Source organism: Rhinolophus ferrumequinum, chromosome 11 (assembly GCF_004115265.2).
Source record: "Rhinolophus ferrumequinum isolate MPI-CBG mRhiFer1 chromosome 11, mRhiFer1_v1.p, whole genome shotgun sequence".
Taxonomy (NCBI): Eukaryota; Metazoa; Chordata; class Mammalia; order Chiroptera; family Rhinolophidae; genus Rhinolophus; species Rhinolophus ferrumequinum.
This window is the reverse complement of record NC_046294.1, coordinates 4,766,000-4,783,146: the sequence shown is the minus strand read 5'-3', so window position 1 is coordinate 4,783,146 and position 17,147 is coordinate 4,766,000. Positions and strand designations below refer to the sequence as shown.

Sequence of the window (17,147 nt, the reverse complement as noted above, 5' to 3'; positions counted from 1 at the left end):
TGGGCCTCGGTTTCATCTGTAAAATGGGGCTGAGGCGCTGAGGACCAGAAATAACCTGTGTTAGCACTTACTTAGCACAGGACCTGGTGCCTTCTAAGGATTAAAATAAAATGATAGCTAATATGACCTCAAATTTCAGGATCTCAAATATTTTGTTTCCTGGTTTTTAAGATTCTGAGATGCTCAGATATCCCCAAATTCTGAGATGACTTGTTACCAGTGATCTGTGGTTCTGAGTCTTTGATCACTGAGGCCCTGCTTCCCACGTCTTTTGTCCCCTACGGCTCCCAACCCTTGCGCCTCGGAAGTAGGGCAGTGGGTGGAGAGGGCTGGGCCACTGCCTTGTCATGGCCCACATTCTGAGCTGGCTGTGGCAGCCCAGGGCCCCAGAGCCAGGCTGGAACAGGATAGCAGCCTCCAGGTCCCAGGCCTGCGTCATCTGAATGCCCTTGGCCAGGGCAGGCACCAGTGCAGCTCTTCTAGGTAAAGACAGGGCAGGGTGGACTCTACTAAGGGCTGGGGCAGCCGGGATGCTGAAGGGGCTCCTCCAGGCTTGCAGGGCAGATGGCCCAGGCACAGCTCTGCCCCTTAAGGAGCAGCCTCTGCCAAGTCTTGGAGCATCAGGGCTGTGCTGTGTACAATGGGAAGATGTGTGGTCCTGATGCACCTCAGCCCCAGGGTCAATCCTTTGCTCCGCCTTTGAGGGAGGGGGCTGTAGCCAGGCTGGTGGGCTGGGCAGAGCTGGAGGGAAAGAAAGAGCATTGTCTCTGCTGGCCATAAGTACCCATTTATTAGCACGAGACACTACCAACCCAGAAGCCTCAGGGCCTGAGAATAAGTTAAGGCACAGAGCAGGTGAGGGGCGGCGACCTTCCCAGGTCCAGGTAGTGGACCCGGGGCCGCGGGGCCCAAGCTTCCTGAGCAAATTCCAGACCCGGCTGGAGGTTCCAGGGTCCTGAAGGGACTTTTCCGTTGATATGAAGGACCGGACCGGAGCGGCGCGGGCCGAGGAACGGCCCCTGGGGACACAAGGAGGCTGCACAGGTCGCCAGGGTGGACGTGGATCCCGGCCGTCTGCTGTCAGTTCACTTCTCGAAGTAGGGCAGGTAGAAGAATTGGAAGCCTCGGTGGCCCTTGACCGCACAGTAGATGAAGATCACGTGGTAGACTGTGGGGCGGGGCCAGTCAGTGGCTAAACCCCGCCCCGCCCCACCCCCGGCTCCGCCCCACCCAACTCCCACCCGGCTCCTGCTCGCACCTCCAGGGACCAACAGGAGAAAGCCAGGCACGAAAAAGATGGCGCTGGAGACACCTGCAAGGGGAGAGGAGGGACTGGGTCAGGGAGCGGGCCGAGGGGGCGGGTCACTGCCTGGGCTAGTCTCACCTTCCGCAGTAAAAGGGGCCGATTCCGACTGGGAGGGTGGTGAGTGCTGGGAAGGGGGAGGGCTTGCCAAGGAACCCTGGGCACAAGAGGGAAGGAGCGCTGCCTGCGGAGGTAGGAGGGGGCACTCACCTGGCGAGGGGGCCACCTCCAGTCCCACGCCGATCAGGATGAGCACTGCACACAGATGGAGCCGCGAGGGTGAGGGAGGAAGCAGGGGGCAGGAGCTGGCGCAGGGCGGGGACCTCCACCCGCAACCCCCAGCAGGGCTTAGGTCTGAAGAACGGTGTCCCCCACCTGAGCTGAAGGGCCATGAGGGCAGAGACCCTCCCGGGGAAGCTCACCAAGCTCTGTTTTCTGAGCAGGCCACTGACAGGCCCTGGGAAATGTCTGCAAGGAGAGATTTTTGTCTGCTCCTTGGTGTGGCCTTTCAGTCAATCAACATTTATGGAGCCCTGCTGTGCACCTGGTACTGGGACTCTGTGGGGAAAGGCAGATGAGGTCCCTGCCCTCATGGCCCTTCCCTAGTGGAGCAACCAACAAGAACCTCCAAGCTACAGCCCTGGTGGGGGGAACAGCAGACAGCATGGGAGCTTGGGGCATCAGAGAGGGGCTTCTTGGAGGCAGTGCAGGGGTCGCAGCAGCAATAGCAGTTAACATTTAGTGGCCACTCTCCAGGTGCTGGCAGACATCGGGCTACGCATGTTACATGCACTGCCTTATTTAACTGTCACCTTGACCATTCATGAGACAGGTATTATCACCCCCATTTCACAGAAGATGAAACTGAGGCACAGAGAGGGAAAGCAACTTGCTCAGGGCTACATTTGGAAGGTGGAGGCAATTGACTCCAGAGGCTTTGCTACGGGCATCGAGCAGGCAGTGAAGGAAAGGAGTATTCCACACAGAGGGAAGAGCATAGCAAAGGCCCAGAGTGTGGAGGGAATTTGGGGCTTTCTAGGAGCTTCTAGCTTTTGGTGAGACTGGAGAGATGAGAGCCCACGCTTGAGCCTGACAGGGCCTGTAGGCCACAGGAAGGGATGTGGACTGTGGCTGAGGACAGTGGGCATTGGGGAAGGTAGGAAAGTCTCTGGATCAACTTGTCAGACCCAGAGAGTCCCGGGTCCCTAGTTAGAGGATGGGATAGAGGGAAGGTTGGGAGCTGGGCTCTGCAGCAAGTGGGGCAATACAGCACGGAGGCTTGAGGGGCCACCATGGACTGGTACGTGGTTTGTGCCCTGCACAGAACACCTCAAAAAGGACATAATGGGGGCTGAAACTCACTCCTTGCTCCCTGGCTTAGGGCTGTGGGCTTTGCCCATTCAGAGGCGTCTTTTTCTAATTCCTATAAAGGCCCCTTATGGGTCTACGGTGGCCCCCAGGTCTGGCAGTGTCACTGATGTGGGTTTCAATCCCAGCTCCCCTGGGCCGCGGGAATTGGCATTTCCCTGAGCACCTGCTCGTACACACAGGTTCTGGGCCGCTGTGTAACCTGCCTCTGTAAGGCAAGGAAAATAATCTTGTCCTATACCTGGCTCAAAGTAGACACAGAATAAATGGTAGCTATTACTCTTCTGTTCCCTAATGCATTAAATAGGCTAAGTTAAAAAAAAAAAAGACAAACGTTTGGAGCACTGTACCAGGTTCCATTTTCAACAGCGTGTGATTTCCTGGCTGTGTGACCAGGAGGCTGGGTCTGCCCCTGTAAGGCGTCAGTTTCCTCACCTGTAGAATGGGGGTGGGGTGATGGCAGCCAGCTGCCTCCTCAGGATGCTGGGAAGCTCAGTGTGGCAAGGGGGATGCAGAGCCAGCAGAAGAGGAGGACAGACCCCTGAATGGGGGCTCTTAGGGACACTCACCGAGCCCCAGCAGCAGCAGCAGGAAGGAGGCCAGCACTACCCTGCGGTTCTTCTGGATCAAAGGGTGCTGAGTCCAACTGAATGGCAGGAGAGCAGGATGGGTGTGAAAGAGGTGATAGGAGGCCCACCGCCTCCTTTCACTCTCCCTCACCCAGAGGCCTGAGGGGAATAGCCAGTGCTGCCTGTACTGGGGCATGGGCCGCAGGTGGCTCAAGGTGGGCAGGGTCTCACCTGCAGCAGGCATTGTAGGAGCGCTGTGTGCTGTTGCTGATGGTGCTAAAGGACCACTGAGAGCTGCGGATGGATGTTCGGCAGGAATCCCTGCAGGACAGGTGCGCCCAGTGAGGGAGCAGGGGGAGGCAAAGAAGGGGTCCCTTCAGAATAGCAATCATGACGATGTGGTGGGGGAGGGTACAGGGACTAGGGCTGGATGCTCCTGTAGGACAGGAGGCACTGAGAGGGGACGGGGTGAAGCGGAATTCAAGGCTGGGGGATTCTGCAGGACTGGGCTGGAGGAAGGCTGGGAATTCGAGCTAGGGATTCCTGCAGGACAGGTGACGTGTGGGAAGGTAAGGGCCAGACCAGGCTGGGGGTTTCTGCAGGAGAGTCTGGTGGGCATGGGTGGGTGAGGCTGGCACTAAGGTAGGGTGACCCTGCAAGACGGGAACCCACAAAAAGAGTGGGGGTCAGGATAGGAATCCTTGTAGGACAGGATGAGAGACTGAGGTGAGGTGGGGGACTGGAAAGGGACCTGTAGACAGCAGCCAGAGGCATGGGGATAGGGGTACAGGGTGGGTCCCCACCTGGCCCTGACCTGATGCTGACTCCTCCATCTGGCTCTGGAGAGGCCTGGGCTCCATCCTCATCGTTCTCCAGGTTCTATTCCAGAACACAGGGCTCAGGGGTTACTGGGCTCAAGCTTTCCTCACTACCCTCTCAGGGAGAGGAGGAAAGCAAGTCCACACAGCTGTTTGCCTGGCTGCTTGACAGCTGCTCACCGGGCCCTCCACCCGCCCTGCAGAACAGGTTTGACGATTCATAGAAACCGAAACCCGGTAGTAGGTGGGAGCTGGGGGCACTGGGGGGCAGGAGCAGCAGAGGGGCTGGTGGATGGCTCCCAGCATGGGTCCCAGGGCCAGGAGATCTCCCAGGTTTGGGAGTCAGGGTGGAGCTCTCAGGATGGTATTTCAGGGGCCCAATATGGAGGCTCTGGATTTGGGGTGCCAGGGAAGGGCAGGCCTATGGTTTCCAGGTTTGGGGCACAGGAATCACACACATCTCCAGGAAGAGGATTCTAGAGTTGGTGGAGGTCCTCTGGGAAAATAGGGATTTCCAGTTTAGTGGGGTCTAGGTGTGGGCAAGAACCCATTCTGTGAATAGGGGCCCCTGGCTCTGGGGAGAAAGATGGAGTGGGACCTTCCAGAAGAGGGTGGTTGGGGACCGAAATCAGCTGCCAGAATCGATCCGTGGCCACGTTCGGGGGCGGTCTCCCGTTCCGGCTAGGGCCTCCAGACAGATTCTCCCCTGACTTGGGGTTCGCCAGGGTGCGGCCTGGGGTCCCGCTCGGAGCTGGGCGGGGGGTGAGGAGGGCCGGGCCGGTCACCTGGTAGCGCAGCCGGGACTGCTTGTCCTCATCGGCCACTTCGAACCGGGCCCGGCGCTCGAAGTGAAGCGGCCCGAAGCGGGAGACCCCGCTGGATTCGGGCACAGGGCCCGCGTCCTCCAGGGACAGTTCGAAGGCGTCATCGATGCTGAACTGGGGCCGGGCGGTGCTCATGGCCCCAGCCAAGTCAGGGACGGTGCGCGGCCGCCATCCGTGCCCGCCTGCCCGGAGTCGCCGCGGCCCCGCCCCCGCGCGTAGGCCCCCGCCCCGTGCCGTCGCCTTGGGAGCTCGACGTCCGGCGCCCAGACTGAGGCCCCGCCCTCACGTAACGGCCCCGCCCCTCGCCCCGCCCTCAGAAGGCCACTGCTGCCGAACGCCGAGTTGACTAGTGGGTGGGGCCTCCTCTTGTTCGGACCGCTGAGCCCCCTGCGCCGCCCAGCGGCCGCCTCAGCGAGCGACTGCCGAGACCGCGCTTGGGTGCAATCCCCAGATCTCTGTACCGAGGGCTTGGAGGGGCTGCCTGCCGCGCGCCATCGAACCAGGCTCGAGACTCGGCCTTCTGTATTCCAGGCCGCTCCTCCAGTGTCAAGGAAATTCCTGGGAACTGTTTCCCCACCTTTACTCACCTGGGTCCTGCACCGGAAGGGCATTCTCACTACCTTGCAATGTGCAAACTCAAAGAGTTTATGTTGCTTCCACTCTCCTCCAATCTGCTCTCCACCCAGTAGCCAAAGTGAGCTTTTGAAACATATCTGATCTTTTTTGCTATGTATTATTCTTAAATAAAACTTTTTTTTTTTTTTTTAAGTATGCTGCTAAATCTTTCCTCTGTATAAAACTGTCCCTTGGTTTTCCGTTGTGGTTAGTACTAAGGCCCACACGCTCTGAAAACTCTGGTCTCTGCCTGCCTCCCAATCTGAAGACCCTTCTGCCCCTCTTCACCCCTCTCAGCCACACAGGCCAAGTTTACTCCCACCTCAGGGGCTTTGCACGTGCTGTTACCTATACCTGAAAAGCACTTAACCACCTTTCAGGGAAGCTATTCTTTTGTTGTTGTTGTTTTGAAAGATTTTTATTGGGGAAGGAGAACAGGACTTCACTGGGGAACAGTGTGCACTTCCAGGATGCTTCTCCAAGTCAAGTTGTTGTCCCCCCAATCCTAGTTGTGGAGGGTGCCGCCCACCATCTCCCGCCCACTCCCCCCCCCCTCGCGGGGACTCGAGGAATCTAACTGGCAACCTGGTGGTGGAGAGCCCACTGGCCCATGTGGGAATGGAACCGACCGCCCTCGGAGTAAGGAGCATGGAGCTCCAACCGCCTGAGCCACTGGGCTGGCGTCAGAGAAGCTATTCTTGACTATGCAATCCAAAGTCGGTTTCACACCACACAGCACTTACGTAAAATTATCTTTACAGTTTTATTCACCACTGTGTCTACAGTGCCTACAACAGTGTTTGTCACTAAGTACATGCTCAATAAATATCTGTGGAAGAAATGAATCAGTGTTTTGTCAAAATCCTAAATGCTTAAAAGTGGAAGCACTGGGATTTGAACCCAGGTCCACCTAGCTCCGGAAATGCTCATTCTCCTCCACCCACCCTTCTTCATTTTATGAACTCATGTCCAGAGTTGACTCAACTTGCCTCTCAGTTTGTAACATATCATCACTATGAACAATTTCCCTCCTCTCCCCACTCTTCCATCGAGCCCCATGTCAGTGTGCTCAGTCTGCTTCCTTGAATCCTGCCTGGTCCTCTACTACACAAGGCATTGGCTCCTTTGTGGACGTGTTTGAGATTTACAAACATGGTGTCATGCATAAAACGCTTTCTGTTATTTACATTTGTACATTTTTACACTCAACACTAATGTTCTCCACATGCATCTCATTTGTTGCTTCTACTGGCTGCATGTGGTATACCATGTCCAGCATCAGCAGTTTTATAATTCCGCTCGCCCCCTTACCCCCCACCCCAGTGATGCACACTCAGCTTAGCCTCAGGCCCCCATCATGTCACATACATCATTGGTGTGGACATCTTCACACTGTCCCCTTGTGGACTGTCAGAGAATTCTTGAAGTAGAACTTCCAGGCCATAAGATACATATACCCTTGACTTTACAAAGTACCATGGGGACTCTCCTGAGTGGCTATATGAATTTACACACTCCCAGTGAGGGTTCTGGCTATCTTTTAGCACTTGGAATTCCGCTTTCTAATGGCTTGCCAATCTGATGAATCTAAAGTGGTGCCTTATTTTCATCTGGGGTCTCTGACAACTGGAGAATTTGAACAGCTCTTCATGCACTTCATGCACATCAATCATGGTGATTCTCTCTTCTGTGAATTGTCTGTCCATATCCTTTGTCTTTTTTTCTGTTGGGTTTCTAGTCTTTTTTCCGATAATTTGTATGTCTGTACATATCTAAGTATTAATCCCCTTGCTGGGTTTTGATGTTGCACGTCTCCTCCCAATCTGTCTCTGTTTCCTTACTTTGTCTAAGGTGCCCTGAGTTAAAGAACAATTCTCATTTTTATATAGTCAAATACATTAGGTTTGTGCTCTTTGAGTCTTGTTTGAAGTGTTTCCTCACCCCGAGGTGACAAAGATTTTCTCCAATATCTTATTCTACTGGCCTGATAGTTTTACTTACTATCTAGAAAGTGTTGCAACAAGATAGTTCACTGACTCTAGAGCCAAACTGTCTGCACTGAGATTCCAGTCTTCTCCTTACTTGCTTTGGGATCTTGGCAGGCTAGGATTAGGGTGAAACCAAAAAACTCAGTGAGCAAGATAGTAATATTTTAATACATTATTTAAAAAAATCAAATTTAAGGCAAATATACATGATAAGCAAAATATCAAAATTTTAAATACAGGATTTGATCTTGCATGACTCACCTCACCCTAGTCCTGACCTTACCTTGAACTAGTTACATAACCTCTCTGTGCCTCAGTTCCCTCATTTGTCATATGGAGGTAACAATAGTGTTTCTCTCATAGCATTAATTTAGGAATAAATGAGTTAATACATAGTCAGGAGCATATCACAGTGCCTGACACATAGAAACAATCAATGTTAGGTATTATAGTACAATTCACACTATGGTCCCTAACTCTATGGATTATACCATTGAATGTGGTACAAGGAGGGATCCAGATTTATTTCAATGTAGAGCGAGACAGTTTTCCTAGCACCACCTATCAAACAATCAGTGCTTTCTCCCTCTGAATTGTGGTGCCACTTTTGTCATACATCAAGTACAGTATATAGTTGTTAATATATACGAGTATATCTATTTCAACCTCTGTTTTTGGTTCCTTTGGTCTCCTTGACTAAGTCTTAACCAGTATTAGATGCTTTTTATTACTATGGTTTGCAGTGTGGTTTAATATGGCAGGGCAAGTCTCCCCTAACACACACACACACTTTGGTCATCTTTTTCAAACTTGACCTAGCTTTTCATGGACTTTTATTCTTCTATAGAACTGTGACAAAAATGTTTTCCAAGTTCTTCAAAAATCCTCCCCATTGTCACTGATATTTTATTGAATTTCTAGATTAATTTCAGAAGAAATCACAGCCTTAAATGTTGAACTGTTCTATTCATTAAGAAGGTATGTTAATTCATTAACACTTCAGTTATTCATGTTTTCTTTTATAGTCTTAAAAATTTTTTTTCTCCAAAAAGTTCTGGGCTGTGGTTTCTATTTGCTAACTACTTTCTGAGTTTTATTGCTGTTGTGCATGATACCTTATTTTCTATTATATTTTTGAATGGGTTATTGATGGTATGAAGTGTTATTCATTTTGGGGGTAGCTTATTTTATCTCTCTGTAACTGCTGAACTCTCTACTTGTTAATACTTTGTCTATAGATTGTTGGATTTTCTCTGTAAATATAATCACTCTTACTTCTTTTTCTTGGTTTATTGCTTTGGTCAGGACTTCTAATACTGTGCTAAACAGCATCATTGATAGAGAGCACTTCCTGTCTCGTTCCTGATCTTGAAGGGAATGTGAATATTTATTCCATTATCCTTAATCGAATATGGCTTTAAACAACCTGAGAGAGTTCCTTCATTTTTCCTGTTAGTTTTTATCATAAATGGTCATAGAACTTCATCAAATGCTTTTTCTGCATATTTTGAGATAACCATATGAGTTTTCTTCTTTAGTTCACTGATATAATAATGAATTGCACTAATAATGTTTCTAATATTAAACCATTCTTACATTCTTGGAATGAGGCCTACATGATCTTGATGCTTTTTTTAAAAAAAAATTTAATTGTGGTAAAATAACTTAATATTTACTATCTTAAATATTTTTAAGTTCACGGTTCAGTTGTATTTAGTATATTTACATTGTACAATCTTCAGGACTTTTTCATCTTGCAAAACTGAAACTTTATACTATATTCATTCAACAAATCTTTATTTCCCCCTCCCTGCAACCAACCACCATTCAACTTTGACTTTATGAATTTGACCCCTCTAGGCATCTCATGTAAATGAAATCGTATAGTATCCATCTTTTCGTGAATAACATTCATTTAGCATATTGATGCATTTTTATATACACTAGTGTATTCAATTAGCTTACTATTTCATTTACAATTTTTCATATCTACATTCATCAGTAAAATGGTGTATACTTTTTTTGCATGATGGTATACTTACCCGGTTTAGGAATCAAGATTAAAGTAGTCTTTATAAAATATGTCAGTTGGCTTTCCCTCTTTTTCTATTTTCTGTAACAATTTGTATAAGATACAGACTACTATTGCTTCAAAATTTGGCAGAACTTGCCGGTAAAACTTCCTGTGTTGGTAAAAAAAAACAAAAACAAACAAACAAAACATGTTTCCCTTTCACCTCAGAGGTCCCGACTCAGGGGACTTCTTGTCGGAAATGATCCAGTGTAAGTATCTGTAGCATTTAGCACCTGGGTCGTAGCGGACTGAAATAATGCTCCGCAGTTGTGAGGATGGGATGAAGCCAGGGCACAGGCCCGAAGACATTCCCCTTACCCGCAACCTAAACCTTGAAGGTGGGAGAAGACTCTTACTGCTATTGTCCACAGCTAGTTTCCGGAGGTGGAGAGAAACGTTGTTTTCAGCCCCAAAATACATCCTTTTATTATTTATGTATTCCCTTATATTTATCGGGCACCTACTTTGTGCCGGACACTGTGGATTCAATGCTGATGACACACCCAACAACCGACCCCAAGCGCGGCTCCCTCAGTCTCTTGGCGAACTTGGGGAACCCTCCTTCCCCTTACTCCTGGTTCTGTTTTTTATTTTTGAAAGAAAACTCCAGGCAGTAAAAGTCAAGACTATTGTGCTACTAGATATGCAAAAAGGAAAAGGCCAGAAGGGAATATACAAAAAGAGCTTTTGGGGTGGAGTAACGGAAGGGCTCCACCTCCCCATTCTCCTCTCCTACCCTGTTTCCCCGAAAATAAGACCTAGCTGGACGATCAGCTCTCATGCGTCTTTTGGAGCAAAAATTAATATAAGACCCGGTCTTATTTTACTATAATATAAAACTGGGTCTTATATAATATAATATAATACCGAGTTTTGCTCCAAAAGACGCAGGGGAGCTGATTGTCCAGCTAGGTCTTATTTTCGGAGAAACAGGGTAGTAGCTCTGTAATGCTGTTACAGTATACATTTCTACAACTTTAAATGGAGAGGCACAAGTCCCAGTGAGAGAGTCGCAGTCCTAATCAATTCAAGGACCAGATTGCTAGGGACGCCCCCGCCCCACCCCGCCTGTAGATTCTGGCCCCGCCTTCCTGACAGGCCCGGGTCACTCCCCTCTACAGTCTCAGGCCCCGCCCCGGATCAGAACGGCGCACTCAGCGCAGAGAACCAATCACCGTCCGTTTCCCCGTTCAGTCCCTTTTTGACGTCTGCCCTCAGCCAAAGTGGTGGCACCTCGGAAGTTGCCGAAGCGCTAGAAGTTGCCGAAGCAGGTCCGGAAGCTGCCGAGCGAGTCCGGAAGTTACCGAAAGAGAGCAGCGGGTAAGGAGGATGGCGGATGTCATCGCAAGACTCAAGGAGGACGGGATCCAGAAGCGTGTGATACAGGATGGCCGAGGAGAGCTCCCTGACTTTAAGGATGGAACCAAGGTTAGTATCTTACCCCCTCCCCTGAACCCCTCTGCGGCGCGGTGCGCATTCGAGGCGGGAGGAGGCCTTAGGCGAGAGGTTGCGCATGCCCAGATAGCAGAGGCCGGTGACCCTACCACTTATAAGTGGAGCTCGATGCTAATTGGTCTGAATTTAAGTAGGGGGTGAATTTCGACGCGTCTGCTCCGCCCCCGGGCTTGGCCGTGTGGCTGCATTGGTTGGAGAGACCGTCAGTCATCATAAACAGGTTTGCAGGGGTTTGATCTCAGCGCTTGCACAGACCCTGCGCTGGAGAAGACCCTGAACTAGAGATCCAAGATCTAGGAGTGACCCTGGCACTGGGGAGGAGCCCCGGGGCCTCTGGGTTGCAAGGTTCAAGATCTTTAAAAGATGGAAGAGTTTTCTTAAACTACTTCGACCAGGTCCCATTGTTTAGCTGGGAAAACTGAGGCCCTGGGATGCACAAACCCAGAGAACAGGCTCAGAGGTCAGGTCTGCCAGATCAGAACCTTTTGGCAGCTTTCTGACTGCTCTACCTGGCATTGCTCTACCTGGCATTGCTCGGGAAGTAAAGAGTGGCCTACCTTCCTCCTTTGTACATCCAGGCCCCCAGCTCCAGCTTCTCCGGTCCCCTCCCACCAAAAGCCTACATCTCCAGGCTTCCTTGCATCTGCTTATGCAATTCCCTCCTCCTGGAGTGCCTTTCCCAGTTGCTACTTGTCTGTAAAGTAAGGAACTTCCCCGGGGGCAGCCCCTGTGCCCAGAGAGCAGTCATGCAGGACAGGCATATTACACTAATGACTACAGATCCTGGCTGAGTCTGGGGACTGAATCAGCGCATGCTTCCTGATCAGCGCTGTACGAAGGTCAGGCAGGTAAAGACCTCAGTCTGGCCCAATGTGAGTCCTCTGAGAGCAGAGAGGAGCTGCATAGTTCTAGTGATCATTTATACGAAGAGGGATCCTTTCCCAGACGAGAGAGAAGGGGTGTGCGTGTGGCTGCATGTCCCCATGGGCTGGGGGTTAGTGGCCTTAAAGAAGGTCCTGGCAAGGGAGATCCTGGATGGAATGGACACCAGAAGGAGAGAACATTGTAAAGGTAGTGAAGATCTGTGAACAATGACACTGAAAGAACAGGGACAAGGGATGTTCATAGTTAAGCACCAGCACTGAGTGAGTGCTCACTATGTGAGCACCATGCTGAATGCTTCACAAGTTTAGTTCCTTTCATTTCCACAATGTGGAGTAGGCGGTATTGTCGACTCCTTTTTACTGATGTGGAAACCGAGCTCAGAGAAGCAGCACGGAGTGGTGGTGGAGAGTATGGGCTCCTCTAATCATATCCTGTTGAATGCGTTCAGTCTTTAGACCTCTTCCCCTCTTCTCTCTGCACTCACCCCCAGATGATCTCATCCAATCGCATCTCTTAAAACAAACTCTCCATGCCTGGACTAACCCCAAATGTATATCTCTAGCCTTACCTGTCCCTTAAACTATTTCTAGCTCCCTACTCACCACCTCCACTTGGATGTCTGGTGGGCAACTCAGACTTGACTTGTCCACCCATACCTTCCCCATCTTGATAAAAGTTACATCCAGTCGCTCAGGTCTCAAACCTCCCAGTTTCCATGGCTCCTCCTGTTCTCTCATGTCCCACAGCAAATCCTCAAAATACACTCAAGATCTGACCACTTCTCACCACTTCTGCCATTACCACTCTGGTCCAGGCCGCCGTTGTCTCCCCCTGGGTCATTGCAGTAACCTCCTAACTCTCCTTCCTGCTTCTGCTCTCACCCCTCTGCAACCTGTTCTCATCCCAGCAGCAGCAGAACCCACGTCAGATCAGGTCCCTCCTCTGCTTGGAGCCACCGAGGGGCTTCCATCTGAGTGAAAAACATCTTCACCACACTCGGCCTGCAGGCCCTGTGGGCTCCATCCCTGCTGACCTGGTGACCCCGTGGTGCACCCCTCCCCCTCAGTCACTCTGCTTCTGCCAGAGTGGCCCTGCAGCTTCTTGAATGCATCACACACTGTCCCTCTGCAAGGCTTTTGCACTGCTTTTCTTTTTGCCTAGATAGTTCACATCGCCTTCCTTCTCCAGCACCTGCCTGGCTTGCTTCTCCCCTACTCCCTTCAGATCTCAGCTTAAAGGTTGCACCTTTGCCCTCCCCCCCCATCACCATATAAACTCCCCCTGCTTTACCTGCCGCTCTTTGTTTTCTAATCTATAGTACTTAGCTCCACCTTACATAGCACATTGTTTTGCTTGCGGCCCATCTCTTTCCTCTAGATTAGGGGTGTCGAAACTTTTTTCAATGTTTTTCACCAAGGGCCCTATGCGGTAAAATACACAAACAGCCGGGCCACTCACTTGAGGTGAAGTACGTACTGCCTCACCTGGTTTATTTAAGTAAACTAAATATATTTTTGGAATTTGCTGCGGGCCAATTAAAAATGGATTGCGGGCTGCAGTTGGCCCGTGGGCCGCAGTTTGGACACTCCTGCTCTAGATGGTCCATGTGAGCTCCATGGGGGCAGGGACTTTTGTCTGTTTTATTCACTGCTGTGCTGTGTCTGGCACAGAGCTCAGGTACTTAGTAGGTGCCCCATAAATATTTGTTGGAAGAATGAGTGGAGCCAGGATGCTGGGCTCCCGCTCAGCCCATCCACGCGTGAGCCATGTACTTGGGCCCCTTCCCTCTCTTTGACTTAGTTTCCTCACCTGGGTGGTGGGGTAAAAGTCAGATGGTGAGCCCTATCCCTTGTGCCGTCTGCAGGCTGGGAACTGGCCTTGTCCTTGGGGGCTGGGTGAGGGTTTGTGCCCTTGCCTGATCCCGCATGTGGCCCGCAGGCCACATTCCACTACCGGACTCTGCACAGTGACCAGGAGGGTGTCGTGCTGGATGACAGCCGGGTGCGCGGCAAGCCCATGGAGCTGATCATTGGCAAGAAGTTCAAGCTGCCCGTGTGGGAGACCATCGTGTGCACCATGCGTGAGGGGGAGATTGCCCAGTTCCGCTGCGATGTCAAGGTAACTGGTGTCCCTCCCCTCACCCCCCCAGAAAAGGTAACTGGTGTCCCGCATCTGCCTGTGGAGTCTGTCCAGCCATCCCTGTTCCCCATCCCAGGGCCTCTGCGCTGGCTAGGCCACTACCAACTCCCTCCAGGGCACCAGACCACCAGGATATGGGCGTCCGGGCCTCAATTCTGCCTTCGCTTCTCCATTAGCCAGATTACAGCCAGGAGATTGGTTCTCAGAAGCAAATGACCCGTATAACTCCTTACTTCAGACCTCTCTGCCTCCTGGTCACCATCAGGCTAGAGCGTAAGCTATAGCTACTCACACAGACCTGCAGAGTCTGGCCCCTGCCATTCTTCCCCTCCCACTCACCTCCCTGCCTTTCCTTTCTATCCTCTTCTTGGCCAAACTCCTTCATAGTGAATTCCTGGGTCACCACCCCCAGGAAGCCCTCCTTGATTGCTGGTGGTGGCTTGAACCCCTCCCCTGGGTCCTCCAACCCCTCTTGCCCTGCATGGCCAGGATCTGGACCTCTGCCTGGGTCTCAGCTACTGCAGGGCAGGGGTCGGGCCTGTTTACCTCCAGCTTCAAAATGCCCCGTGTGGGCCAGCCCAGAGCCAAGACTCAGGAGACTCTGCAGGCTGCATGCAGACCGCAGGGGCACTGAGAGGAGCTGCTTATACTGGGGTAGGGGTACTTTGGTGCCTATCATCCCAGCAGCTGTTCCTAGTGCAAAGTCAAAGGCTGGGTCCCCTATGCCTGCGGGTCTCCCCCAAGGGTTGTGAAGTTGCTGCCCTGAGCTCAGCTCTGAGGTAGGCCCTGAATGGGGTGGAGGTGGGGCAGAAGAGAAGGCAGAGGCTCTGGGAACAGAATGTGGAGGGACCCCAGTAATGGTGAGTCCAGCCTGTGTGCTCCGCCCCTAAGGGGGGAGGAAGAAGAAGAGGAGGAGGAGGAAGGGAAGGAGGGGGGAGGAGGAGGAGAACAGAATTCCACTGGGCCTGTAAGGATGGAGGCAGGTTGACGGGGAGTGTGTGTGTGGGAGGGGGTGGGGGGTAAGTGCTTGGTTTCGTTTGGTGGTCAGAGTGTGTGGCAGGAGCTGGGGTCTTCACTGGGAAAGAGGGCTGGGAGACCGGAGTCCTGAGGGGAAAGCCCTCCTGCATTTGAGTGGAGTGGGGCCTGAGGCAGTTGCGTCCCTTCTCGGGCCTCAGTATCCTTTCTCAGTATCCAAGAAGTTGGTGATGGGCTTCTTGGGCCACACTGACAGAGCCCCTAGTGCCCACTCCCTCCCCTGCAGCATGTGGTCCTCTATCCACTGGTGGCCAAAAGTCTACGCAACATCGCAGCCGGCAAGGACCCCCTGGAGGGCCAACGCCACTGCTGTGGCATCGCCCAGATGCATGAGCACGGTTCCCTGGGCCACGCCGACCTGGATGCCCTGCAGCAGAACCCCCAACCTCTCATCTTCGACATTGAGATGCTTAAGGTGAGGGGCCGCCAAGGCCCAGGCGCCTCTCCAGACCGCCGCTGTGCAGCCTCAGAGCTGGCGCCAGCCCTGCTGCCCGCCCAGGGCTTGTGGGCTCCATGGGTGGACTGTTGGGAGGTAGGGCAGGGCAGGTACAAGAACACCTGTGTGGGACCCCTGGCTGTCCCCATGGGGTCCCTCCTGGGGCCATGATCTTCACTGTCTTGTTCACTGTTCTGTTTCTAGAACCTGGCACAGTGCTGGGCACGTAGGAGATGCTACATAGATGTTTGCTGAATGGTCAGTGAAGGATCAAGTGATTCTGCTTCTGGTGTCCATTGTCTGGAGGCTGGTCAGGGCTGCAGCTGCAGCAGCTGTGGTGTCCCTGGGTTTCCCCTTGACTTGGCCCATGCCCCGACAGGTGGAGAACCCTGGCTCATACCAGCAGGACCCGTGGGCAATGACAGATGAGGAGAAGGCAAAGGCAGTGCCGGTCATCCACCAGGAGGGCAACCAGTTGTACCGTGAAGGTCACGTGAAGGAGGCCGCGGCCAAGTACTACGACGCCATCGCCTGCCTCAAGAACCTGCAGATGAAGGTGCTGCCCGGCGGATGGAGGGGGTGAGGTGGAGCCGGCGGCCCTGGTCTCAGCAGCGTTTCCCCTCTCCTTGCCCCAATGCCTCCAGGAACAGCCCGGCTCTCCTGACTGGATCGAGCTGGATCACCAGATCACCCCGCTGCTGCTCAACTACTGTCAGTGCAAGCTGGTGGCCCAAGAGTATTATGAGGTGCTGGACCACTGCTCCTCCATCCTCAACAAGTACGAAGGTGAGCGTGGGTGGGGCTGCCAGGGCAGGCGGGGAAGGGGGCAGGCGGGCAGCCTCCTTCTGCCTGTCACCAATAGGCACTGGGGCACAAGACTGAGCCTTTGACATCACCCGCATTCTGAGTTCCCACAGGAGCTCAACCAAATACCCCCGACCCAGACATGGCCATGGGTCCCGTGATGCCAGTGAGATAAGAATGAGGGTCAGGAGGGCTCTGTCCCATGATGGGCCCACGGTACCAGAAGGCAGACCGGGCAGCTGGCTGGTTCCCCCCTCATGCCCTTGTGTGCTGACTGCCCACTGGTACCCCCTGCAGACAATGTCAAGGCCTACTTCAAGCGGGGCAAGGCGCACGCAGCTGTGTGGAATGCCCAGGAGGCCCAGGCTGACTTTGCCAAGGTCCTACAGCTGGACCCCGCCCTGGCGCCCATTGTAAGCCGGGAGCTGCGGGCCCTGGAGGCACGGATCCGGCAGAAGGACGAAGAGGACAAGGCCCGCTTCCGGGGCATCTTTTCCCAATGACGGGCCCTTCTCACCCTGCCCGGCCCACTGCTGCCACTGCCAGCCCACCCACCCCCACTATATCATGCTTCTCTGTACATAAAGGCCTTATTTATCTCTCCCTGGGCCTGCTGAGCTAATCCATCAGGAGACCCAGCTGATACATGGGTGATCTGGGGGGACGGTGTCAAAGGATCAGAGTTCTAATCTCAGCACCCCATTGCCCAGCTCTGAGACGTCTCTGGGTCTCAGTGTCCCTGACAGAGAAATGAGGATGTTCTCTGCCAAAAGGAAGTGTTTCTTGCTAGCCAGGGCTGGGGTGTCCAGGGACCTTCAGTCTAGAGGGGGAGAC

At 52.6% G+C, this 17,147-nt stretch overlaps 2 protein-coding genes across 6 annotated transcripts; one reads left to right on the top strand and one right to left on the bottom strand.

The window, feature by feature from the left end:
• Positions 1-647: 647 nt before the first annotated feature.
• TMEM134 (transmembrane protein 134) lies at positions 648-5,130 on the bottom strand. Of its 4 annotated transcripts, none has more exons than XM_033118852.1 (8): positions 4,844-5,130; positions 4,055-4,119; positions 3,472-3,561; positions 3,241-3,317; positions 3,022-3,106; positions 1,514-1,558; positions 1,259-1,312; positions 648-1,168 (listed from the first exon to the last, which is right to left on the bottom strand). In XM_033118852.1, exons 1-8 carry the CDS (start codon positions 5,015-5,017, stop codon positions 1,081-1,083), a joined length of 678 nt encoding a protein of 225 aa, XP_032974743.1. In that variant the 5' UTR covers positions 5,018-5,130; the 3' UTR covers positions 648-1,080. The 4 variants fall into 4 exon arrangements, with proteins under 4 accessions (XP_032974743.1, XP_032974744.1, XP_032974746.1 ...); XM_033118853.1 differs by lacking the exon at positions 3,022-3,106 and adding an exon at positions 1,726-1,771 and having other exon boundaries at positions 649-1,168; positions 4,844-5,129; XM_033118854.1 differs by lacking the exon at positions 3,022-3,106 and having other exon boundaries at positions 654-1,168; positions 4,844-5,125.
• A 5,615-nt stretch (positions 5,131-10,745) lies between these two features.
• On the top strand, positions 10,746-16,916 carry AIP (aryl hydrocarbon receptor interacting protein). Of its 2 annotated transcripts, none has more exons than XM_033119739.1 (6): positions 10,746-10,987; positions 13,838-14,017; positions 15,300-15,488; positions 15,889-16,065; positions 16,154-16,287; positions 16,611-16,683. In XM_033119739.1, exons 1-6 carry the CDS (start codon positions 10,889-10,891, stop codon positions 16,681-16,683), a joined length of 852 nt encoding a protein of 283 aa, XP_032975630.1. In that variant the 5' UTR covers positions 10,746-10,888. The 2 variants fall into 2 exon arrangements, with proteins under 2 accessions (XP_032975630.1, XP_032975629.1); XM_033119738.1 differs by having other exon boundaries at positions 10,750-10,987; positions 16,154-16,295; positions 16,611-16,916.
• Positions 16,917-17,147: the final 231 nt, after the last annotated feature.